Below are 24600 nucleotides of genomic sequence, written 5' to 3' on the forward strand. Positions count from 1 at the left end.
TATAAAACTCTTAGAGGAAAACATAGGCAGAACACTCTATGACATAAATCACAGCAAGATCCTTTTTGACCCACCTCTTAGAGAAATGGAAATAAAAACAAAAATAAACAAATGGGACCTAATGAAATTTAAAAGCTTTTGCACAGCAAAGGAAACTATAAACAAGACCAAAAGACAACCCTCAGAATGGGAGAAAATATTTGCAAATGTAGAAACTGATAAAGGATTAATCTCCAAAATATACAGGCAGCTCATGCAGCTCAATATCAAAATCACAAACACCCCAATCTAAAAATGGGCAGAAGACCTAAATAGACATTTCTCCAAAGAAGACATACAGATTGCCAACAAACACATGAAAAGATGCTCAACATCACTAATCATTAGAGAAATGCAAATCAAAACTACAATGAGGTATCACCTCACACCAGTCAGGATGGCCATCATCAAAAAATCTACAAACAATGAATGCTGGAGAGGATGTGGAGAAAAGGGAACCCTCCTGCACTGTTGGTGGGAATGTAAGTTGATACAGCCACTATGGAGAACACTATGGAGGTTCCTTAAAAAACTAAAAACAGAACTACCATATGATCCAGCAATCCCACTACTGGGCATATACCCTGAGAAAACCATAATTCAAAAAGAGTCATGTACCACAACGTTTATTGCAGCACTATTTACAATAGGCAGGACATGGAAGCAACCTAAGTATCCATCAACAGATGAATGGATAAAGAAGATGTGGCACATATATACAATGGAATATTACTCAGCCATAAAAGGAAACGAAATTGAGTTATTTGTAGTGAGGTGGATGGACCTAGAGTCTGTCATACAGAGCGAAGTAAGTCAGAAAGAGAAAAACAAATACTGTATGCTAACACATATATATGTAATATAAAAAAAAAACTGGTTCTGATGAACCTAGGAGCAGGACAGGAATAAAGACACAGACATAGAGAATGGACTTGAGGACACAAGGAGGGGGAAGGAGAAGCTGGGATGAAGTGAGAGAGTGGCACTGACATATATACACTACCAAGTGTAAAATAGATAGCTACTGGGTAGCAGCTGCATGGCACAGGGAGATCAGTTCGGTGCTTTGCGACCACCTAGAGGGGTTGGATAAGGAGGGTGGGAGGCAGATGCAAGAGGGAGGGGATATGGGGATATATGTATACATATAGCTGATTCACTTTGTTATACAGCAGAAACTAACACAACTGGTGGGAATGTAAATTGATACAGCCACTATGGAGAACAGTATGGAGGTTCCTTAAAAAACTAAAAATAGAATTACCATACGACCCAGCAATCCCACTACTGGGCATATACCCTGAGAAACCCATAATTCAAAAAGAGTCATGTACCACAATGTTTGTTGCAGCACTATTTACAATTGCCAAGACATGGAAGCAACCTAAATGTCCATCAACAGAGGAATGGATAAAGAAGTTGTGGTACATATATACAATGGACTATTACTCAGCCATAAAAAGGAATGAAACTGGGTCATTTGTAGAGACGTGGATGGACTTAGAGATTATCATACTAAATGAAGTAAGTCAGACAGAGAAAGACAAATATCATAGGGTATCACTCATATGTGTAATCTAATTTTTTTTTAAAAAGATACAAATGAACTTATTTACAAAACAGAAGCAGACTTAACAATACTGAAAACAAACTTATGGTTACCAAAGGGGAAACGCAGTGGGGGAGGGATAAATCAGGAGCTTGAGATGAACTCATGAACACTACTATCACACAGGATAGATGACCAGTGGGGATGTATTGTACAGCACAGGGAACTCTACTCAATATTCTGTGATAACTTATAGGAGAAAAGAATCTAAAAAAGAATGAGTATATGTTTATGTACAACTGAATCACTTTGCTGTACACCTGAAACTAACACAACATTGTAAATCAACTATACTCCAATAAAACTAAAATATTAAAAAAAAAAAACTTGGGGTTTGTATTTGTTTCTCTTCTTGTATACTACCTTTTTTTGTCTCTCTGAGGACAGGAGCTATTTATTTCACTCAGGATCCTCTACCCCAAGTAATGTGCCTGAAATAGTTGGTACTCAATAGACATCTTTAGAATAAACACTGTGAAGTGTTCTTTACCATACAATGGTTTTAAAATGACCGGAGGAATGTATTCATTACTTTTACTTGTTTTACATACTGGTGCTCTTGGAAAGTTTTGTTTAGAAAAAGGATACAATCCTTGAAGGTGTTTCAGGGTAAGCCCTATGAGAACAGGGATTATGTCTGTTTTATTAACTTCTGTGTCCCAAACATATCTGAGCTAGTGCCTGGCACAGAGTAGGTGCTAAAAAAAATGTGTTGAATAAATGAAGATCCTCAGTTTTGAAGCATTCTACATACCAGGAATCCAGTTCCTTTCCCTATTAAGTTTTTTAATTCTTTTAATTCACTTATTTATTTATTTTAATTGTGTTAAAACATACATAACATAAACTTTATCATTTCAAGCATTTTTAAGAGTATGGCTCCGTGGCATTAAGTATATCCACACTGTTGGGCTACCAACACCACCTTCCTCCTTTAACTTTTCAGATTTTTAACCCCAATCTGCAACACGGCATTTCAAATCATTAGAAAGAGAAATAGTTCATTCTTATTACGAGGTCCTACATTAGTATGAAATTAGCTGCTTTGTTTTCCACCTCTTCCTTTTACAAGCTAGCAGCCCGCCATGATCCCTTCAGAAGCATCTCTGTCTCTGTCTCTCAATTTGCTCTTTCTCTCCCTTTCCTCCCCCTGATTTCCCATCCCTCTCTTTCACCTTCTCTCAGCCATTCACCCTTTATTTACTCTCTATCACATAAATTTAGCTTTCTCATCAAATGTGAAAGGGTTTGATGTTTTTACAATCCAAACCCACTCTTTTTTTTTTTTTTTTTTTTTTGCGGTACACGGGCCTCTCACTGTTGTGGCCTCTCCCTTTGCAAAGCACAGGCTCCGGACGCGCAGGCTCAGTGGCCATGGCTCACGGGCCCAGCCGCTCTGCGGCACGTGGGATCTTCCCGGACCGGGGCATGAACCCGTGTCGCCTGCATCTGCAGGTGGACTCTCAACCACTGCACCACCAAGGAAGCCCAGAAGTGATTTTTAAATTTTATTTAATTTTGGTTATTTTAAGTTAAGTAGCTGCGTGTGGCTAGCAGCCATCCTATGGGCCGCACTGCTACAGGGGATCTGAGCTCACAAGCTCCTTGACTTGGCCCTCGCTTGCTCTCCAGCTGTTGGTCTGCTCCTCTCCCTCGCCCCAGAAATCAACACTCACATGGCCAAACTGCTGGTTCACACGTCCATGGCTGTGCATATGCTGGCCTCTTTGCCTGAAATGCCCTTCTTCCCCATCCACCTCCAAAATTCATGAAAATCTTGCTCAAATTTCATTTCCTCAGGGCAACTCTCCCTAACTCCTTCCCACCTGACCTCATCCCACTGCCGACACAGTCCAGCATCACCTCCTCTGTTTGTCTGCATCTGTTTCTGTTGCTCTCAGTGTCTTGTACTTGTCACTTATTCTATGTGACACTAACAGACTATGGGAATTCTAAGGACCAGGTCTTATTCTCTCTTCGTTCTAGTGATATGTGCCCATCGCATAATACATGTGCAGTAAATATTTGCTGAGTAACATTATTAATTTGTGAATACGTGCAATGTTCCATTAAAATATACTCCAGAACATTGACCATCACTCCATGATTATGAAAACCATTTAGGTCAAATTCTATTATAAGGCTTATTTTCAAATAATAAAAAAGTTCTTAGAGTCTCAGTTGAAGGTCTGCTGATTTCAAGCCATATCAATATAAGATTTCAGTACTAACCAAAGAATATACATGTTCCCGGGAACAAAATCCTACCTGTAGCTGGTCCTCCTAAGGGTCTGGAAGTCTCTTGGATTTCAGAAGCTGATCCCGCCATTGATCTGTCCCCAGTGCAGTGACTTACTAGGGAGACACAGATGAGGTTGAAAAGCAGGAAGACAAGAGGACATGAGTATGGACACAGATGGGAATTCAAGAATGACTGATCCTTGCTGCACCCTCTACCCAAATCCTACCCTCGAGAAGGAAATAATTAAAATCTTATCTAATGTGAAAAATAATGATCGTGCATGATATGTGTTTTTTCAGTGACATGCGTTAGCCAAAACTCTACGGTGTTACCTTTATTCCTTAGCAAAGCTTTTGCTCAAGAAATCCTCCTTGTTAAATTATGTAGCCTCTGTTGCAATATTAACCTGCCCTGAGAGCTACACTGGTTCATTTTCTATCACAATTTTCTGACTAATCCTTTATTTGGATTCCCACACAGTGTTCCTACAATTAGAATAAGCTCTTAATGGATAAGTTTCTGTGAACCTAATTTGTATACTTCCCGAGCACCAAGCATCTAGCGGATGTATTTTACAAATGATTATCTTTCCTGCCCTCCAGGAACTTATTGTTCAGTAAGACAAACAAATAAATACGCAGTGATCAGAAATGCCTTTTTGTGGGTACAGTCATGTCATTAGGGCAAGAAACGGATTCCAGAAAGAACATGAATCCCAAGGACTTTATCTTCAAATCAGATATGGATTTGTTTTGTTTTCTTATTAATTATGTGGTTTTATTGTAAAATGCAAAAACAGCACTTTCTAATGTAATGAACATTGATTTAACAAATGACTGAGTTCTTTAGGGCTATATGATCATTTAGATAAATCTCTAATTTTCCCATAATATTGACAGATTTTACGCAGTCTTTTCTCTGATTTCCCTTTCCCCCTGCCCAACACATATCTCCAGAATTTTAATCGAAGATGTTTCCAAAAAAGACAAAGGCGTAAGATAGCTTTTGAGGCTGCTAATGAATACCATGAGAGAAATATCTTTTCCTAAGGTGTCCTAAAAGTAAATATAGGGATATCAATTTATTTTTTAACTTCCTTCTAAAATTTGTACTTCTAGGAGGAACATTAAGTCTAGAGGTTACATTCTATGTGCCATTGGAATTGCTTGTGAATTCTCCTAATATAAGATGCACTTATTTCCAAAATGTGTCCATCACTACTTAGAAAAAGCAGATCTGGCTTTGAAAGATTATGTTTTGAGATTAAAAATGAAGATAGTGACCTTAAGTCTCTCAAGATTTGTAAGGCTGGCATGCCATCTATCTCAATAATAACTAACAAGAATGTCAAACGGACAGAAACAGCCATGGTAAGCAAGGGCTTGCAGCTGACAGTGATTGCTGTATTTTGGGTGATGAGGAACAGCGTTTGCATTAGTTCAAGAGAAATACAGTGCCCTCCCAACTCTAGGTATCAGTGTATCCAATCCCCCTGCTGGTCCATTTTCTGTTGCTTCAATTAAAAATCAGTCGATACAAAGTCAAAATGTTGTACATCCTTCCCCTACCCCTTTCCCTGTCACTGTGTTTCCAGCTTCACCGGAAGAACATGTCACTATGGTAACCAATCCCTCTGGTGCACAGACCAAGTCAACCTTTTCTAGTCAGATCGCCAAGCAGAGCAACATGGAATCAAAGCTCTCAAGGGAACCACCAGAAGCCACGAATTCCATCCCCCTTTTTCTAAGTGGGGTTAACCAGTACCAGACAGAAGGATACCAGTCTTGTTCCAGGAGATGTTCAAGAAAGGAAATTCAAGAATGTCCTTCAGCAAGTCCTACCAGTGTTTGTCAGTCATTATCAACATGAATTCTTCCTCACACGTCAGCTAACTTCCTACCACTGCAATTTTAATAAAAGCAGAAAATGACGGATAAAACAACATTTTCTGAATCTGAGAATTTGAAAACTGCTACGAACTCACCCATTGTCAAAAACTCTTCCGCTTCCTCTTGTTTTCCCACTTCTAAATCCAAACCCAAGTTGTTCTCTTCTGCAATTCTCTAATATCCTGTACAGCTTGACAAAGTTGTAGAGCTCCAAGCGGGACACCCTGCTCTAATAAGAGTCTAACCATGAAGCAGATGTGATATTTGTAATAGTAGTACATTCTTAACTAAATCAGCTAAAATCCCTCGTCATTCTACAGAAGCTGTAAAACAAACATTAAGATGGATTCTCCTTCTGGACCTACCCCACCTAAATCTAAATCCATACCCACTGTTTGCCTTTCTTAAACAACTGACTTTTTTTTTCAAATTAACAATTTTTTTCTGATCCATGTCAACATTTTTATAAATCAAAGAATATCAGTTCTCACATATAAGATTTCAAAACAGCAGCAACCTTGCATTATAATTACTGAGACATTAAGAAACTGCTTGGTATCTTGGCCACAGAGACTTTGCAGATAACAGCATTGTTTTCACTTTGGTATCACCACTTAATAGATGAAGAAAATGAAGGGAGGTGCGGGGAACAAGACGTATAGAATTACACCACATCTTCCAGGGTGCAGCTACCATCAACGCATATTCCCTTCTTCAGAGCAATACTAGTATACATCGAAACAACATCTCAGTAGGCTAACGGAACAGTATAGTCCCCAAAGTATAAATCATGCAAGATTTACAAACTGTATCAGATGAAGAGACTTTTAAAAATTTATGTGATCATATTAAAGTATCAAATAAATTTTTATCATTAGCAAATGCAGTTTGTTTTCTGTTTTGGTATACTTTGGGTATTTTTTTATACAAATCTTATGAAAATAGCATTTTTGTGTCTTAAGTACCCACTGTGGTGCTGCTGGAAGAACTGCTTTTTGTGTGCTTATTAGATCTTGTTCATATTCAATGTGCATAAGACACTTTTGTCAAGCACTTTCTCAAAATGACAAATCAAGAATTGTGGCATGATGCTACAGGTCAACGGGCTTTTGGGGTGAAACAGGGCAGGGGCTGTGATTGATTAATGTTTATATGACCAATGCCTGCAGTATGCCCGGTATAGCATAGCACTTAAACGCTTCCGGCATGAATAAGGCCTTCTCTGTGAGATGTTTTCCCAAATTTCCCTTGATGAATCAGTTCAACAACATCTAAAACAGAGATTAAAACTAGGAGTGTGTCTACGCCGACAAATCACTCTTAAAAGGGCTTCCTCTACTAAAAGCAGAACATTATAGACTCCCTTCCTTTTCAGAGACTACTGAAGCCATCTCCCTGTGTAAAAACCCTGGACCATGAGATTCTACTGGAATCCCATCAGACAAAACGCAAGGCAAGAGGCCGGGTAGAGAGAGGTAAGCCTCCATTACCAGCTACTCGGAGGCAAGATCTGGCCACTGCAAGCCTCAGCCGAGCCTGGATAACCTGACCTCCTGGAACCAGGAGGCCTGCGAGACTGCGGCCGCCCAAGGGAGGAGAGGATGGCCCGGCCCAGAGGCGCCGGTCTCTCCGCAGCGCCACGCGTCGCGGCGAGCGCTTACCTTTCCGAATCAGGGCCGCGATCTCCGCGTCGAAGCCCTGTCGGTGGCACTTCCTCCAGAGGCCAGTGTTGGTGGAGTTGTACTGCCGGCTGCACTCGTCGGCGGGGCTCATGGCGAAGAGCTGCCGGCGATTCCGGGCCCGGAGGAGTGTGCCCTCCCAGCGGTCCAGGCGCGAGCGGCTGGCCCGGAGTGGCAAGTTGTTGTTATTGTTGTAAATGAAGCCAGGGTCGACCCGGCGCGTGTTGAAGGCCTTGCACCTGTCCCTGTGCTTCCTGGCGTCCGTCTCGTACCAGTGGTCTGAGCAGACGGCCACGGCCAGCATGCCCAGGGCGCAGAGCGCTAGCGACAGGCCCGTGTAGAGCAGGAACCTTCCGGCAGCCATGCCTCCGCTTCGCGGCTACACCGTGGGCATGACCCGCCGCAGCCTCGCCTTCCCTCCGCGCGCCCGGAACACAGCTGCGGGTGGGCGGGCTGCCGAGCCAAGGAGGGGGAGGGGGCGGGAGAGGGGGTCGCGCAGCGGCGCCCCCTCGGCCCCCGGCTGCCGGTGCGCAGCCCAGGGACTGCGGGAACGCGGCCGGGCAGCCTAAAAAGTTCTCATCCGGAGAGGCTCCGGCAAGCCTCTGCACATCCTGCGGAGCAGGTGCAGCCTCAGGCGGCGGCGAGCCAGACACGGCCGCCTCCCGCCCCCTCCCGGCTCGGCAGGAAGCGACTGCTCCGAACCCGCCGCGGCCGCACTCAGCCGGGCTTCGGGCGACGCTGCCCTCGGGCCGGAAACCAAACACCGAGTGCCCTCGGCTGCGGCGGGGCTCCTTGGTCTTTCTTTGTGTAGGGGGGCGATGGGACCCACTCGCTTGGCTTTCTTGGGAGGGGGATGGGGGTGGGAGGGTGTCTATCAGGAGGAGCCGCTAGACGACAGGATGAACTGAAACACCCGCGATGCGGCCGGCCAGCGAAGGAAACCTCCAGATGCCAGGGCTGCCTGCCCTGCGTCCCGCCTGGGTCTCCCTCTCAGCCACTCTCCCCCTTCCGGTCTGCGAGAGAAGAAATGTTCTTCCTCTCTGGGTCGGGTCTTTAAAAATCTCTGTCCTCTGGTCACCAGCAGGTCCTTTGCTTCTTCTGGCCAGCGCGCTGCGCTCAGAGGCGGGCTCCCAGTCGGCGCACGGTCTCGGCCGACCTTTCCCCGCGAGCTCCCGGGTCGTCTAACTCTTGCTTCGCCATTCAGGCGGACCCTCGGGCCGACGGTGCGGTCACCCGGACGGCGTTACCGGACGAGCCTTGGCTGGGGGTTTGCGGCGACGGGGCGGCAGCTCGCGGGCGCGAGAGGCGGGCTGCGCCGGGGAGGGCGCACCCGGCAGGGCGCACCACGCGGGGCTCGCGGAGCTCGGCGCAGGGCGCCTTCAACACCATGGACAGGTCGCGCGATGGCTGCGCCCCGCCAGCCAAGCAGCCAGCCCCCGGGGCGTCATGCCGCCCTCCCCAGTGCCGTCTTCTTCCTGGAGTGTCCACCCTGCCACCTTAAGACCCGCCTCTCCCGCGGCGCCTCCGCCTCACTTCATCTGGCTCCCGGGTAGCCCCGGGAACGTGCTGCCCGGGAGCTGCTGGTACCCAGGAAAACAACTGCCCCGGCCCTTCAACACAATCCGCCCCCTTCTCCTTACACCTGAGCCCCGGCACTCTAGCACCCCGTCTGCGCTGCCCAACTGGGGTCAGCCGCTCTCAGATTGCAGCATTTTCTTCGCAGCCCACCCAGGAGCTGAGGTGCCGGCTCGCTCGGCAGCGTGCAGAGAATCGCATCCCAGCCTCGGCGTTCCACGATCAGGCTCCCGGCGAGGTGGTCGCCGAGGTGAATGGGGCGAGGGTGGGGGAGGGAGGCTGGGTCGCTCAGCTTCCCCTCCCGGCCTCCTCCTCTAGCCGCGGCGGCTCCGGGGCCTTGCGGTCTCGGCCGTTGCCGGGGAGCGAGAGCCCAGGCTGCGCCCGGGAGGCTCGGGAAATAGCATCGCCCGATTGCGGGCGCTGTAGGAAGCCGCTGCTGTGCTCGCTCGGGCGCCGGGCGCTGCAGCCTTGGCTAAAACCCACAGACGAGAACACGGAGCGCGCAGCCAAAAGCTAGTGATGTCATCCGTGCAACGTGAGCCTCATCTCTTATTTTTCTAGCATTCTTAAAGATAAAGTGCACCATTTCCCAGGCAAAATGTCTAAGCCTTATTCTTTGACCAGGCAAGTCAATGGTGTCTAGAGAGGTTTGTGCCCAACCACATCCATATTTATGCACATATACATATATGTGGTATGTAGCATGTTTACACGCATTAGTATTAAATTAGGGATGTTGCCTCCATCTCCTGTTTATCTCTTTTCAGTCGTGGAAAATTCCCTTAAATCGAAGAAAAGACTGCTTATTGCGGAGTCGGCATTCAGAGGGGCTGAGGAAGTTCCCTGCATCGGTCGCTGATGTCCAGGATTGTATTTGATCTTTGTTTTCCCTAGAAAGCCACAGGCGCTATCCTATTAGCTACAGGCGTTTCCACCCGGGGCTCAACGCCTGTCCGCGGGGTTGTCACCGCCAGCCCGGGTCCAGCCCCACGCCAGCGCCAGCCACCCGACACACACCCACCTCCACTTGCCTCCACCTCCCTCCTCAGCGGGAGAAGAAAAAAGAAAATTGACTGATCCTTTCCAGACAAGAGGAACAGAATTTTCATGGATGCGGGGGGGGTGGTGCTTAATAGACATTTTGAAAACGCCCAGGGCCTCGCGCTTTGAGGAGGGGAAGTGGGGTTAAACGAAACCTCGGTGCGGGCTTTGTCTTTATCCGGGTGGGGGCTGGATTTGGGCTCTGCGAGGGCTCTGAGAGGTGTCGCGGGTAGACCCCAGACCTTGAGCGAGTGGGCCCCGAGCGAGCCCAGCTTCATCCCCCCACACACACCGCCCGGCTCACGTGAGACGGCGCCGCAGGGCTGGGAGCCTCCCTCCCGGGTCGAAACCTTAGGTTCTTCACTCTAAGCCTCACCCCTCATTTTCACCCTCATTCCAAAGCCGAGGGCCTGCACTGCCGGGTAAAGAGCTGCCCTGGGGAGTAAGAGAGGGTCAGGCTCCCTGCTTTGAACAACTGGGCCTGCGATGCAAAATGAGCGCACCTCCACCATATTCTTTTTGTCTTTTTTCCTCCTTCCTGCATTTTGAAAATCGCGAACGAGGCGTTTCAGTGCCATCTAGTGGGGGAGGGGTGTGCCTCGCTTTTCGTCCCTGATGCTGCAATGGGACTCGCTGAAGGGACAGCAGAACCCGAGGATGTCCGCTCGGGTTCCTGGGTGCCCCACTGGTCGCGGGCTGCAGGCATGTCCCCTCTGCCAGATCCCGGTCCCGGGAGCTAAGGCGGAGCTAAGCGACTTTGGCCACAATGTCTTCTCACCTTTCTTTCTACACTCCTCTTACCCGCTCTCCCTCCGTCAACCGTGAAAAAAACAGAAACAAGTGCAGACACTTCGTACACAGGCAGGCAATGTCTTAAATTTCTGGAGCTATTTTCTTCGGTAAAGCCCAGAGCACTTTTAGCTTAGCAGTATGCCTGCCTTTGACAATAGGAAGGAGGCAGAAAGGCGAAATGACATCTACAAGGTCACTCGGGAAGCTGTGGCACAGCCAGCAGTAGAGCCTCAGTCTCCTGGTACCCAACTCTCCTGCCCCTGAGAACCAGCTGAAAGAGGTGCGCCTGAGACCTCTGGAAGCCCAGGCAGCTTCTATTCGCAATAAATGTACTTGTTCATTTTGTCTGTATCCTTCCTCTCTCTGCCATTATTCCACTCCTTTCTTGCTCTTGCTTTTTAACTTTTTCTCCTGGCCTGTGCCTTAGGCCTGCTTCCAATGATGTGCCTTGCCCCTCCCTCATGGTCCTCCTGAGCAGTCCTGCGGGGGGAAGGGAGCAAAATGCACAATGTCATCATCTTTTCTGAACATCATTAAAATTGTATTTTGAAATGTTTGTCCTCCATCCCCAAAATCCTATGAAAGACACTGATTAGAGGCCTTCTTTAAAGTGCAATGTTCTTGGACAGCCCTAAACCATTTGGAGATGATCCTGGTCTTTGGGGCTAAAAAGATGGTGGATTCTTTCTCTAGACTATATGACTACAGGATTTTCTTTTCTCATTTGAGTGATCTACATTTCTTCCCTCTGTCTTCTTCCAATTCCTCATTAGTTACGGCTTCACAGTCTCTGTATTTCAAACCTAATCCTTCGCATTCGCACCTACACTGGCCTAGGATCACAGAAGCTCAAAATTGGAAGGAACTTTAGAGTTACCCACACAATAACACATGAATCTCTTCAAGAACATTTCCCAAAAAAGTGACTGACTGGCTTCTGCTAGCACACTTGCAGTGATAGAAAAATCACTGTCTTGGGGGACTTCCCTGGTGGTCCAGTGGTAAAGAATCCGCCTTACAATGCAGGGCATGCGGGTTCGATGTCTGGTCAGGGAACTAAGATCCCACATGCTGTGGGGCAACTAAGCCCGCGCGCCACAACTACTGAGCTCGCACGCCTCAGCTAGAGAGCCCACGTGCTGCAGACTACAGAGCCCACACGCCCTGGAGCCTACGCACCACAACTAGAGAGAGAAAACCCGCACACCACAGCTAGAGAGAAGACCGCGCTGCAACAAAAGATCCCGCATGCCTCAAGGAAGATCCCGCGTGCCGCAACTAAGACCCGACACCACCAAAAATAAATAAATCTTTAAAACAAGAAAAATCACTGTCTTGGAAAGCACTACTGGATGGTGTCTGTGGTTACACAGGTCTTCCTTATCCTAAGTCTTATCCTAGGTCCCTGGAATTCTACCCATTGGCCTTCGAGAAGCCCACAGACACCAGATCCCTCTTCCATATAATGGCCTTTCTCATATTTGACATCAGCCACCATGTTCTCTCTAAGCCTTCTTCCCTCCAAGCTAAATATTCTTTCTTTGTGACCTCCTTGTGCTTGCTCCTACTGGGTTTCTAATACCTCCTGATTGTTAGTGCTTCCTGCATCAGATCGTGCTCCTGGATCTAACAGTCATGGCATGACCCATGTAGAACCAAAGATCCTCACCTCCTCTTCTAGGAGACTACAAGTCATCCCTTTGGAATGCTATCCTAGGATCTTGCCCCGAAATGACATTAAAATCATTGGCAATTTGTGAAATCTACATTTTTAAAATTTGGAATTCTATTTGCACACACACACAGGCATACACACACATCTATTTTTAAGTTCACATTCTCCAGGCTTTCTCCAAGGTCAACATCAGAGATTCAGAGATATCATTAAAACTTCTTTCAGTTTCCTGCAGTACAGCTCACACAGAGCAGATAGATGCTCTCCTATAATTTTTTCACCCATTGTGAGCTATCTTCAGTTATCAGAGTTGTTCTACCCTACACCCCACCTTCAGTCTGAAAATCACTCTCCTTGACATTGTCAATTGGAAGCAAAATAAAGGTTGATGAGGTGTGCTTTCTCTTAGCCGTCCATGAAGATTACATCATTGCCCAGAGAAAAGGCCCTCTGTATATTCTTATTTCTATTGTCCTAATTAACTTTGGACATTATTTGAAACCCAAAAGTTATCTTCCACTTTAGCCCTCCTGACAAAGTCCCCCAAGTCTGTGACGCGCTAGTACTTTGCTTGAATAGGTACACTTCTTTCCTTATGAAGACCTTCTTCCTAAATCTCTCCTCATCAGAGGCATATTGGTGTGATACCTACCTTCCTCCTTTTTTTCCTTATTAGGGTCATTATGGCAAAAGGCTATTTTCATCTCACCCCTGGGTTTCTAAGTCCACTCCTTGCTTTTATTTTCGTCTTCCTCCACCACAGCATCATATTAATCTTCTTAAATTCTACAGTCCTTTACTCAAAATTCTGCAGTGATTTCATTTTGCCTGTACAGTAAAGCTCAAACTCCGTACCCCACATAAAGCCCCACAAAGGCTTCAGCCAGTTTTCTAAAGCTGACCGTCACATTCCCTTAGATACACCCTCTGTTCTAACCAGGCAGCCCTCTAGACATATTTTGAAAAGCCCCACATTGGCATCACTCCTTTTGCCCATAAATATTTAACTGCTCTGCTTTTTAAAGTTCTTACAATCACAGATGCCTCATATCAATAGGTCAAATAACTATCATTTGATCATCTCACTAGAAGCTGAAAAGACAACCAATTAAACCCAACAAACATTCTTGATATTTAAAAGCTCTTCCTATACCAGGAATGGTTTAAAATGAATAAGATCATCTCCTGCATAAAGAAGTATTTCAAACTAGTAGGAATGAAACAAATAACACAACAGGAAACCGGGCAAAGGTTATAAAAAGACAATTTACAGAAGAAGAAATTCAAATGGGAAATTAACATATGGGAAAAAACTCAATCTCACTAGTAATCAGGGAATACAATTTTTTTAAATACTGCTTTTTACGCATCAGATGGGGAAAAAGTACATGTCTGTTAATGTCAAGTGTTGGCCAGGGAATAAGGAAACGTGCTCCCATGCAAGGCTGATAGGAGAGTAAACTGACACTGCCACCCTGGAGGACAATTCGGAGGAGCTGTTAAGATGAAAAATACAGGCTTGCTATGACCCAGCGGATGTGCTTCTAGGTATTTAGCCTGCAGAGCACTTGTACAACAGGCAAAGAGTATATTCATTATACTACCTATATTAGTTTCCTAGCATTTCTATGACAAAGTATCACAAACTACGTGTCTTAAAACATCAGAAATGTATCGTCACACAGTCCTAGAGGCTAGAAGTCCAAAATCAAGTTGTTAGCAGGACATGCTCCCTCTGGAACCTGTAGGGGACAATCCTTCCCGGCCTCTTCTAACCTCCAGGGTCTGCTGGCAATTCTTGACATTTCCCAGTTTACAGATGCTTCACTCCAGTCTTTGCTTGTGTCAGCACATGAACATCTTCTCTCACATCATCCTTTCCGCTATCTCCAAATTTCTCTCTTCTTATAAGGACACTAGTCTCATTGGATTAAGAGCCTAGCCTACTCCAGCATAACCTCATCTTAACTAATTACATCTAAAATGACACTGTTTCTAAATAAGGCCATATTTTGAGGGCATGAGGATAAGAACTTCAACATACCTTTTGGGGGGGGACACTATTTAACCCATGACTTTACCTTTCATGTAAAAAAGAAAGGGACATAAGAAAATATTCACGTGTCTGCTTATTTGTGCAAAATTAAAGGATGATGGAAGAACCAAGAAGCCAAGCAGGCAACAGGAAGTTGATAGCAAAAAGCCACTACCACCCCGCAGCTGAAGGCAGGCTCACCCCTAACAAAGAGCTCAGGGCGAGCATACAAATGGAGGCCCACATACCATATGTCTAAATGTTTAAAAGGCAGAAGTCAAGTGAAAAATTGTTAACTAAGAATTTTCTATCGTTCTACCTTTATGATGACAGAAACTTCAAATATGTGTAAAGTTATGGTTTTTGTATGAAAAAAAAGTTGGCAAAATATCAAAGACAACCAAATTAATTATTATTGCTCATGCATTGATGGGCCAACAACGTGAAAGTGAGTAAAATAAAGACTTCGTAATTAACTTGTAATATGTGTATCATAAGACTTAATCTTCTTGACTTTTATTTCAGAAAAATCATTCTATTGTTATAACCAGGATTTTCACATAACATTATATTCCATGGATGATAATGCCTAATGTTTTTGACAACTGTTTTTGATTCGCTGTAGTTTCTAGACAGTTTTTTTTTTAATTAATTTCAATTTGGAGAAACTTTACTGAGGCAATAACACTTCTATTGGAAGTGTCAATAAAATTCTTAAAGCAATACTTACATTTGGAATTTTACATGTTACCTTCAAGCATTGTAACAATCACATATGACAAATTATTGTTAATGCAAAAAATACTATATTACTTTCACCATATAAATCATTATCACATACAGCATGATTTTTACTATCTCTTAAAGTAACATCTATATCCACACAATATTTATTAAGTTCTTCTTTCAAATATTTAAATGTCAGAATGAAGAAAACCAAAAATTGCAGCACATTGCTTAATTTATTCAGATCTCTCTACAAGACCATAACTTGATCAATAATGGTTGGAAAATAGTTACTACAGACATTACTTTGAGATTAATTGTATGTGAATCTTCTTTAAAATCACAAAAACATTTGCATTTCCTTGTTCTAATTCCCTTATTTTTTTTTGGAATATCACTTTTGGTTCTACATAGTTCATTTCTACTTAGAAAAACATTTTACTTACAATTTTAAAATATTTTTAATCCCTTTAAGTGAGAAATTGACAAATTTAGATATGCTTTTTTATATTAAAAATAGCAAGCAACAGTTCATATCAAAAACTTTTGGATAGCACAAATCCGAAGTTAATTTCATTTTCCACCAAAGACCACATTTTGCTCTGTATTTAAAGATCTTCTATTGTTTCATTTAGCTATCCTAGTATATCTTATACCCTCTCTCAATTAAATTTAATGGCTTTAACAACATTTAATTGACATTTCCGTTATACGTCTTAAGTGGCTATAAAGTCAAATTTAAATGTATTTCATCTATGGATAGATTCAAGACATATCATAAATAATCTTTGAGTTTCCCCAAAGAACTTCAAGACTATTCGCTCAGTTGAGGCCACATCGCTAGAAACAATTTCAAACTATGTTCCACACAAGAATATTTCTGGATTGGGGGCCAAAATTCAGATTAGGTCTAGAGAAGTACACTTGTAGTTTAAGAGCAATACGAATTGCAAGAGCATAAGGTTGTAAAAAGTTCCTCGGTTACTGTGTGCTACTGTTCAAAATACCATGCTAATTCATGTGTAACTCCAGAGCCATGAATTGGAACACAAAGGGAAGCAAGAAAATGGGTGCTCATTACTCCTGGGAAATGATACTTCCTTATTCAAAAATCTACTGTGGGCCTGCTATCTGGGAGGAAGGTTTTGACAAGTTAATCATTTCATCTTTTCTTTTATCAATGTGCCTCCACCCTCAGATCCTCTCAGCACTCCAAAGCAGTATCTATCGCCAACATCAGCAGCAGCTCAACCCGCACAACTTAAAGGCATTCAGATGCAGTTGTCTTTTGTTTTGAGGACACAGGGCAAGAGGTATAGATAAGCATCTCCTTGGGGCCTGTTCTGTGTTAACCAGAACAGATGTTTTGGGTTGCAAGCCATGCTATGCCAGTACTGATGCCGGATCCCAAGACATAAAGGCAACCGTGAGGTCTTCAACAGTTATTTTGTGTGTGTTTGTGATATGTGGGCCCTCTAAAACAAGGGGTCTAGGGCAAGGGCGCTCTTGCTGGGGACTGAGGGCAGCCTAGCTGGAGGAACAAAAAGAGGTCCTGGGCCCAGGAACCAGATTCACCCAACAGATGCTGGAACCATGGAAACACTTGACTGGCCAGAGCTGGAACCATGAATTGAGGCAGCTGTGGCTGGAGTTGTTACCTGCGGCAGAGAATAGGGGAGAGATACTCTGGATGCTCCCTTTCTTTGGTTCGTTAATCTCTTCCCAGGACCTCCCATTGGCTGAACCCAGATGGACACCAGCTGACATGGGAGCCTCAGGATATGTAGCCTACAAATGTCAGCCCCCTGCAGTAGAACTGAGCAAGGAAAATCAAGAAACAAATCTGAGGGCAAACAGGCCAGGATGGACTGGCCCAGAGGGGGTATTTCCATAAAATCAGGACAAAGACAAGTATGCTTTCTCTACCACCACTATTTAATATTGGGGCGGTGAGGGGTGGTAATGAAAACTCAAAAGAAAAAAACCAAAAAACTATTAACACCAATAAGGGAGTTCAATAAGATGGCCTGATATGAGAAACATACACAGGAATCAATACATTCTAATATAATAACAACTAATTGTTAGAACAACTACTGGAAAAGTATCCTATGCAGAGTACCAACAACAAACAAACAAACAAAAACACCCTATAATATACTTAAGTGTAACAGTTACAAAGAAAGTGAAGGCTTTACATGAAGAAAACCACAAAATTTTATCGATAGACATAAATGACCTGAAAAGATGTAGAAACCTACCATGTTCCTGAATGAAACAACTCAATACTGTTAAAATGCCAATGCTTTACAAAATCATTCTTATATTTACCACAGTTCCAATCATAATTTCAATAGGTTTTATTGAAACCTAGGTATTTATTGGAAAATAATTCTAAAGTGCATCTGTAAATATCTACTAGTGAGAATAGTTATTTTTCTGTGATAATTTCTCTCTCATAAGTATGTATGTATGTATGTATTTATTTATTTTTGGCTGCACTGGATGTTCGTTGCTGTGCGTGGGCTTTCTATAGTTGTGGCGAGCGCGGAGGGGCAGCTATTCTTCATTGCGGTGCGCGGGCTTCGCATTGCGGTGGCTTCTCTTGTTGCGGAGCACAGGCTCTAGGAGCGCAGGCTCCGTAGTTGTGGCTTGCGGGCTCTAGAGCACAGGCTCAGTAGTTGTGGCGCATGGGCTTAGTTGCTCTGTGGCATGTGGGATCTTCCCCACCAGGGCTCGAACCCATGTCCCGTGCACTGACAGGCAGATTCTTAACCACTGCACCACCAGGGAAGTCCATCTCATAAGTATTTTTAAAAGCCACAGTATTTTAAACTGTGTGATTATCTGCTTCTCAGACTCTGTAATTCTTCCCCAGGAGCCCCAGGATTTTTTTTATAAATAAAAAGAATAAGAAACCTGATCTAATCATTCACCAAAAATCATGGCACACGTGATTTGTATGAAATTAGACCTCTTGGGGACAACAATTCCACAGGATCTGGAAATGTGATGAGTAGACACACATCTCCCAGGCAGGCTTTGACCGGTACGGGTGCACTGCAATGCCACCCAGCCAATGCAATACCCTGAGGTTTTCCAGGCATCGACCTCCTGGACTGAGGACTCCCTTTGGGAAAAGGAATAACTCTTCAACTAAGGCCTGTGCAAGACTTGAAGGTACTGCCCAGGATATTGCATTACAGGGCGCCTACATGGCTACAGCCTGTAATAGGCGACACAGACACAGAAACCACTCCTTCATAACATAAGCAAGCTAACATAACAAAAGCGTAACATAAGCATAGCTAACATAACAAAACATAACAAAAGCCTTTGTCAAGTTTACCATTTCATATGCGCCAAGCAACTAAGCCCACTGGGAAGAGCCCCCTCCTAGAAGGTAATAAAAAGCATCTTACCAGAGAGCATCCTCCACCCAAAGCATCTTTGGTCCTTTAGCCCCACTGCAGTTGATCTCAATGGTACCCCATGGACAGCAAACCAGAGCTTCACGAACAGCCAGAGGACCTTGGAAATATAAAGTGCTCACAAAGAATCTATTTGAAGGGTATAACTGGATAAGTACTCAAAAATGAAAGTTCAAATATTTACACTGAAGTATTATTTCTAATAGGATTCACAAATGTCCAGCAATAGGGGTAGATGAGTAAATCATAATACAGTCATTCAATAAAATGATAAGCAGCCATCAAAAATAATGTTTTGGAGGAGTATTTTTTTAACGTCTTTATTGGAGCATAATTGCTTTCCAAAGTTGTGTTAGTTTCTGCTGTATAACAAAGTGAATCAGCTATACATACACACATATCCCCATATCTCCTCCCTCTTGCGTCTCCCTCCCACCCTCCCTATCCCACCCCTCTAGGTGGTCACAAAGCACCAAGCTGACCTCCCTGTGCTATGTGGCTGCTTCCCACTAGCTATCTATTTTACATTTGGTAGTGTATATACGTCAGTGCTACTGTCTCACTTCATACCAGCTTACTCTTCCCCCGCCCCATGTCCTCAACTCCATTCTCTACGTCTGCGTCTTTATTCCTGTCCTGCCCCTAGGTTCATCAGAACCATTTTTTTTTAGATTCCATACATATGTGTTAGCATACAGTATTTGTTTTTCTCTTTCTGACTTACTTCACTCTGTATGACTGACTCTAGGTCCATCCAGCTCACTACAAATAACTCAGTTTCATTTCTTTTCATGGCTGAGTAATATTCCATTGTATATATGTACCACATCTTCTTTATCCATTTGTCTGTCAATGGACACTTAGGTTGCTTCCATGTCCTGGCTATTGTAAATAGTGCTGCAGTGAACACTGTGGTACATGACTCTTTTTGAATTGTGGTTTTCTCAGGGTATATGTCCAGTAGTAGGATTGCTGGGTCATATGGTAGTTCTAATTTAGTTTTTTGAGGAACCTCCATAGTGTTCTCCTAGAGGAGTATTTTTAAATGTAGAGAGACACTCCAGAGATACTGGTAAGTGCAAAGAGTAGGATATAAAACCATGGATTTTCCAAATTTCGTAAAGAAAAACAAATGACAAGGACATACACCAAAATGTTAGGATTATTTCTGGATTATTTTCTCTTTAAAGGTTTTTGTATTTTCTAGGTTTTATATAATGAGCATGTATTACTTAATTACCTAAAACAGTCATATTAAGACAGTAAAGGTACTCAAATTCAAACTTTTATATGTATGATTAATTGCCCATGCAGATAGGCTTCCCCAGGTTCCAAAATGAACAAATTCATTCAAAAGTACAAAATCAATCAAAGAGTCACTGACATCCAAAATTAAAAGTATTCTCCTTAGAGACAATTCTGCTTCCAAGTGATTTGAACTGTATATTTTCACCCTATTCTTTTTGAAAGTGAAGATTCTTTTCAGGAAAAAATTATGAGTCGTGGTTTTTCCAGGGTTCTCTGCTCATCGCAAGCCAAAAGCCATCTCCTCCCTCAACTGGATCCTTATGTATCAGTCTGACAAGCACATGCCATAGAGAAACACAGGTATGGTACAGGACCTGAAATGATTTTGCCAAGGTTAGAAGGCAGGTTACTGAGTGACCTGATGGGAGTGGTGCTCTAACCCGAGCCAAGTGAGAGCACCCAGAACTAAAATCACAGGAACACAGTCAATGAGCAAGTTGATGGGACCCAAAACATCCACTAAATGAAGGAGGACAAACAGCCAGAAAGGAAGCAGGAACTGTGGTCCAAAAGCAAGATTCCAGACCAGGACAAGGATAGTCCTGCAAGGAAAACCAGAACCTCTGCAATTAACTCAGATAGCTGGAAGGGAGGGCAGGTCAGAAGGACAGTTATGAGCATCCAGCCCCCCATTTGTTGGCTGCCTAATTTGTGCCAAGCATTGAACAGAGGACTTTTCATTTGATCATCAAAATTCTATAAACCTGTATTATGTACTTTTATCAGATGAAGGGAGCCACTCAGTAATTTGCCCAAGTTCATCCAGCTGGTAAATAATGGATGTTAATAACTAATCCAAGTCCATTTTCAAATAACACTATCCCACTTCATGGGTAATCCAAGTACTTTATAACAGGGTATTTCCAATCCCTCATAACAGCACTGTCATTCATTTCACTATGCATAAGCTACAATCACCAAATACCTTGTTTCTATTATTATTTTGAGCAAACTATTATGTTAGATTAAGAATGAGAAAAATAAAAGATTTATATTACCTTTATTTATTCCTTCTCTAATGCTCTTCCTTTCTTTATGAGGCCTGAGTTTCTGACCTGTATCATTTTTCTTTCTGTCTAAGAACTTCTTTGGCTGGGGAAGGGGAGCAGGTTGCAAAGGGAGGGTTCCTGAATAACTTCTTTTAAGAAGAAGGTGGGTCTACTGGCAACACATTCTCAACTACCGCTAACCAACCAATCACTAACTGGGCAAATTATTTAACTTGTCTCATTCCGCGGCTTCTACAAATATGAAATTATCATCAAGCATTTTTCCTGTTCTGAATTTCCAGAATTCTAAGCACAATTTTATACATTAAGTCAAATAGCTTACTCACTAGGGTAAATATTAATGGGAAACATAGAAAAGTGAAAAATCTTTTTTATACAAATAATCACTCCTTCAAATAGTCATTTCATAAATATTACTTCTCAAATACCAGCTTCTCTTAAAGTGAAACTCATTTAAATGACTCTGCTTTTCCTGTATCAGTAAGTACAGAAAATCTACGATGTAAAGGTCAGTAAACTGTGGACTTTAGAGAAAGGTTTAAAAAAATTTTTTTTAGCTAAAAAAAGGAGGTAGTACATTTCTAATATTTTCACTTTGCTTTCAGTGGCTAGCAAATATATTTGGACCCAGAATTTACTCTGGAGCATGGATGTTGGATATGAAGGCTTTTAAAGGAAAAGTCGGACTTGATGAAATGGAAGGGAAAGGAAAACATTGCAGTAGGACAAATTAACACAGTGAGGCAATATAGTTAATCCTTGACATTGCAGATTTAGCGTCCGAGGTTTAGTCTCCTCTTTAACGATCCTAAAGTCTGCATCCTGTAGTAATAGATAATTTTGCTAAAACATTAATTTTCAGAATCCTATGCCCCAAGCAGCTGGTGCATGATCCCAGCACCCAAATTCCACTGCAGCATCTTCAGTCCTTGACTTGTCATTATGGACGTGTGCACTCTCACGTGTGCATTTAGGAAGGAATTATATGCCACAATGGCAATTAATGATTAGGGATCCATGAAGGTCTCTAGGAGATCTCAAAAAACATGAAGCTTTACTCTATTTTTAAAAAGAAAAAGAAATAGATAATAGACATATTTTAAGATATATATATATATATATATTTTTTTTTTTTTTTTTTTGCGGTACGCGGGCCTCTCACTGTTGTGGCCTCTCCCGTTGCGGAGCACAGGCTCCGACGCGCAGGCCCAGCGGCCATGGCTCACAGGCCCAGCCGCTCCGCGGCATGTGTGATCTTCCCAGACCGGGGCACGAATCCGTGTCCCCCGCGTCGGCAGGCGGACTCTCAACCACTGCGCCACCAGGGAAGCCCTAAGATAAATTTTTTTAAGATAAATTTTTTAAAACAGTGGTACAAGCTACCATGAATAATACAAAGCTCCATAGTCTGTTTTGCAATGTCAGGTAACTGTCCTGTTGCAAGTGACAGAAACTCAACTCAAGCTGGCATCAACAAAGGGTTTTGATCTGTTATTGAAAAGTCTCAGGATGATTTTCAGGCATGATTTTCAGTGAGCTGGAGCCCAAATGATGTTACCAGGATGACAGAGTTTCCTTCCCTCTTGGCTCTGCTCTCACTGTTGGCTTCATTCTCATTCTCCAATCGGCAGCTCTCTGAGCTCCCATCCTCCCTGGTGTATTCTAGCAGAGAAGACAGTGCCTTTTTCTAATACCTCCCCTATGAGTCCTGGATTCACACTGATTGGATCAAGTTGGGTCACTGTCCACTCCTGATGAGTCAGACGTTGGTCATATGTTCCACGTCTGGGGCCAGAAAGGAGCCTCACCCAATTCAAAATCCACAGGGTTGAGTCACGGGGAAAGGTTCACCAGAGGAAATTCAGGATGTTCTGACCCAGAGGAAGAGCAAATGTGTGATGGGTGACCAAAACAGTCACTGTTGCCTATGGATGTTTAAGATAAAACTGAAGTAACCTGTGGCTGCTATGGTGAGAGTTGGATCCTAAACAACTGTAGTTTCAGTATCAGACTCCCCTGTTTGGAAAGCAAGGGAAGGTCCAGGGCTCTGGCGAACACGAGTGTTCCAGGAACTGTGGCAAAATGTAGCTGCTCCATGGTTTTCCCAAGAAAATGTCCCAACACCCCTTTAGTACCTGTTGCCTCTCTGTGTTCAGAAATTTAACTATTAATGTAATTGTCAGAGAAATCCTGCTAATGGTCAAGCCTTCTGTGTGTATTGGCAACCATGTTTTTTCGCTAAGCCAGCCTTTAGTGAAGTCAACCCTTGAACAATACAAGTGGTTCATACATACACAGATTCTTTTCAGTAAATGAGTACTACAGGACCACACAATACAAGGTTAGTTGAATCTGAGAATAGGGAACTGGGGATTTGGAGGGCTGACCATAAAGTTATGCATGGATTTTCCACTGTGAGGAAGGTCGCACCCCTAACCTCTGCATTGTTCAAGGGTCAACTGTACTTCCACATTTATTTGTCAATGTGTTTATTTTTGTATTACTAGCAAGACCCAGGAGTGCCTACATTTATTACATGTTCATTTTTGTATAAAAGCAACTTGGGATAAAGAGCCAAATAAATTTTAGGGGGGAAAACTTATTTTATGTTATTAGAATTTTTGGACTAGCATTAGCCTATACAGAAAACTGACACTATGTTTTAAACTCCCCGGTCTCAACCAGGAGAAAGTCCACTTGTATCTCAAAAGGATGAGTGGGGCTTCCCTGGTGGCACAGTGGTTGAGAGTCCGCCTGTCGATGCAGGGGACACGGGTTTGTGCCCCGGTCCGGGAAGATCCCACATGCTGCAGAGCGGCTGGGCCTGTGAGCCATGGCCGCTAAGCCTGCGCGTCCGGAGCCAGTGCTCCGCAATGGGAGAGGCCACAACAGTGAGAGGCCCGCGTACCGCAAAAAAAAAAAGGATGAATGACTCAGAGTGTGAAGAACCACTGGCTTAAGCCCATGACCTGCAGAGCACCATTCTGCCCGTCTCACTGGGAGGGTGATTGGGCATGAGAGTGACATGCAAGGGCTGTGGAGACAGATTCAGAGTTAACCCAGCTCTACTCTGTGACCTTAGGCAAGTTATGTAGTCTCTCTGTGCCACATTTCTCTCATCTGTAACATAAGGATAAAATAGCTCCTACCTCAAAGGATTGTGGTAAGAATTAAAGGAGATAATTCATGTTGAGTATTTAAAGCAGTAACCAATGTGTAGTAAGTATTAAATAATTATTAATATTATAACTGTATATATTGGTTTTCATGTTTGTCTTCTCTGAGTTTAAAAACTCTATTTGTAACAATATAACTTATCCACAGTTCATCCAACCTCAATGTCAATCACCCACCATATGTATTTACATAATGAGAACTTATGCACATGGAATTTGGGATTAAAATTTTTTTAATAAAAAATATTTTATTTAATATACATATATATAGCACTGACTGTGTATTGAGACTGTTATTAAGTACTTCACTATATCAAACCATTTAATCCTCATAATAATTTTATGAGGTAGGTTCTACTATTATCTAACTTTA

At 43.3% G+C, this 24600-nt stretch overlaps 1 protein-coding gene across 2 annotated transcripts in view; it reads right to left on the reverse strand.

Moving 5' to 3' along the window:
• Positions 1-9770, reverse strand: part of TMEM178B (transmembrane protein 178B) — a 373555-nt gene extending 363785 nt beyond the window's left edge. Inside the window, exon 1 of one of the 2 annotated variants that reach the window (XM_032643737.1) lies at positions 7441-9770. In XM_032643737.1, coding sequence (XP_032499628.1) covers positions 7441-7822 — 382 coding nt within the window. In that variant the 5' untranslated portion in view covers positions 7823-9770. The remainder of the gene's footprint in view (positions 1-7440) is intronic. The other variant, XM_032643738.1, reaches the window with a different exon arrangement.
• Between the last annotated feature and the right edge of the window lie 14830 nt (positions 9771-24600).

Source organism: Phocoena sinus, chromosome 9, assembly GCF_008692025.1.
Source record: "Phocoena sinus isolate mPhoSin1 chromosome 9, mPhoSin1.pri, whole genome shotgun sequence".
NCBI lineage: Eukaryota > Metazoa > Chordata > Mammalia > Artiodactyla > Phocoenidae > Phocoena > Phocoena sinus.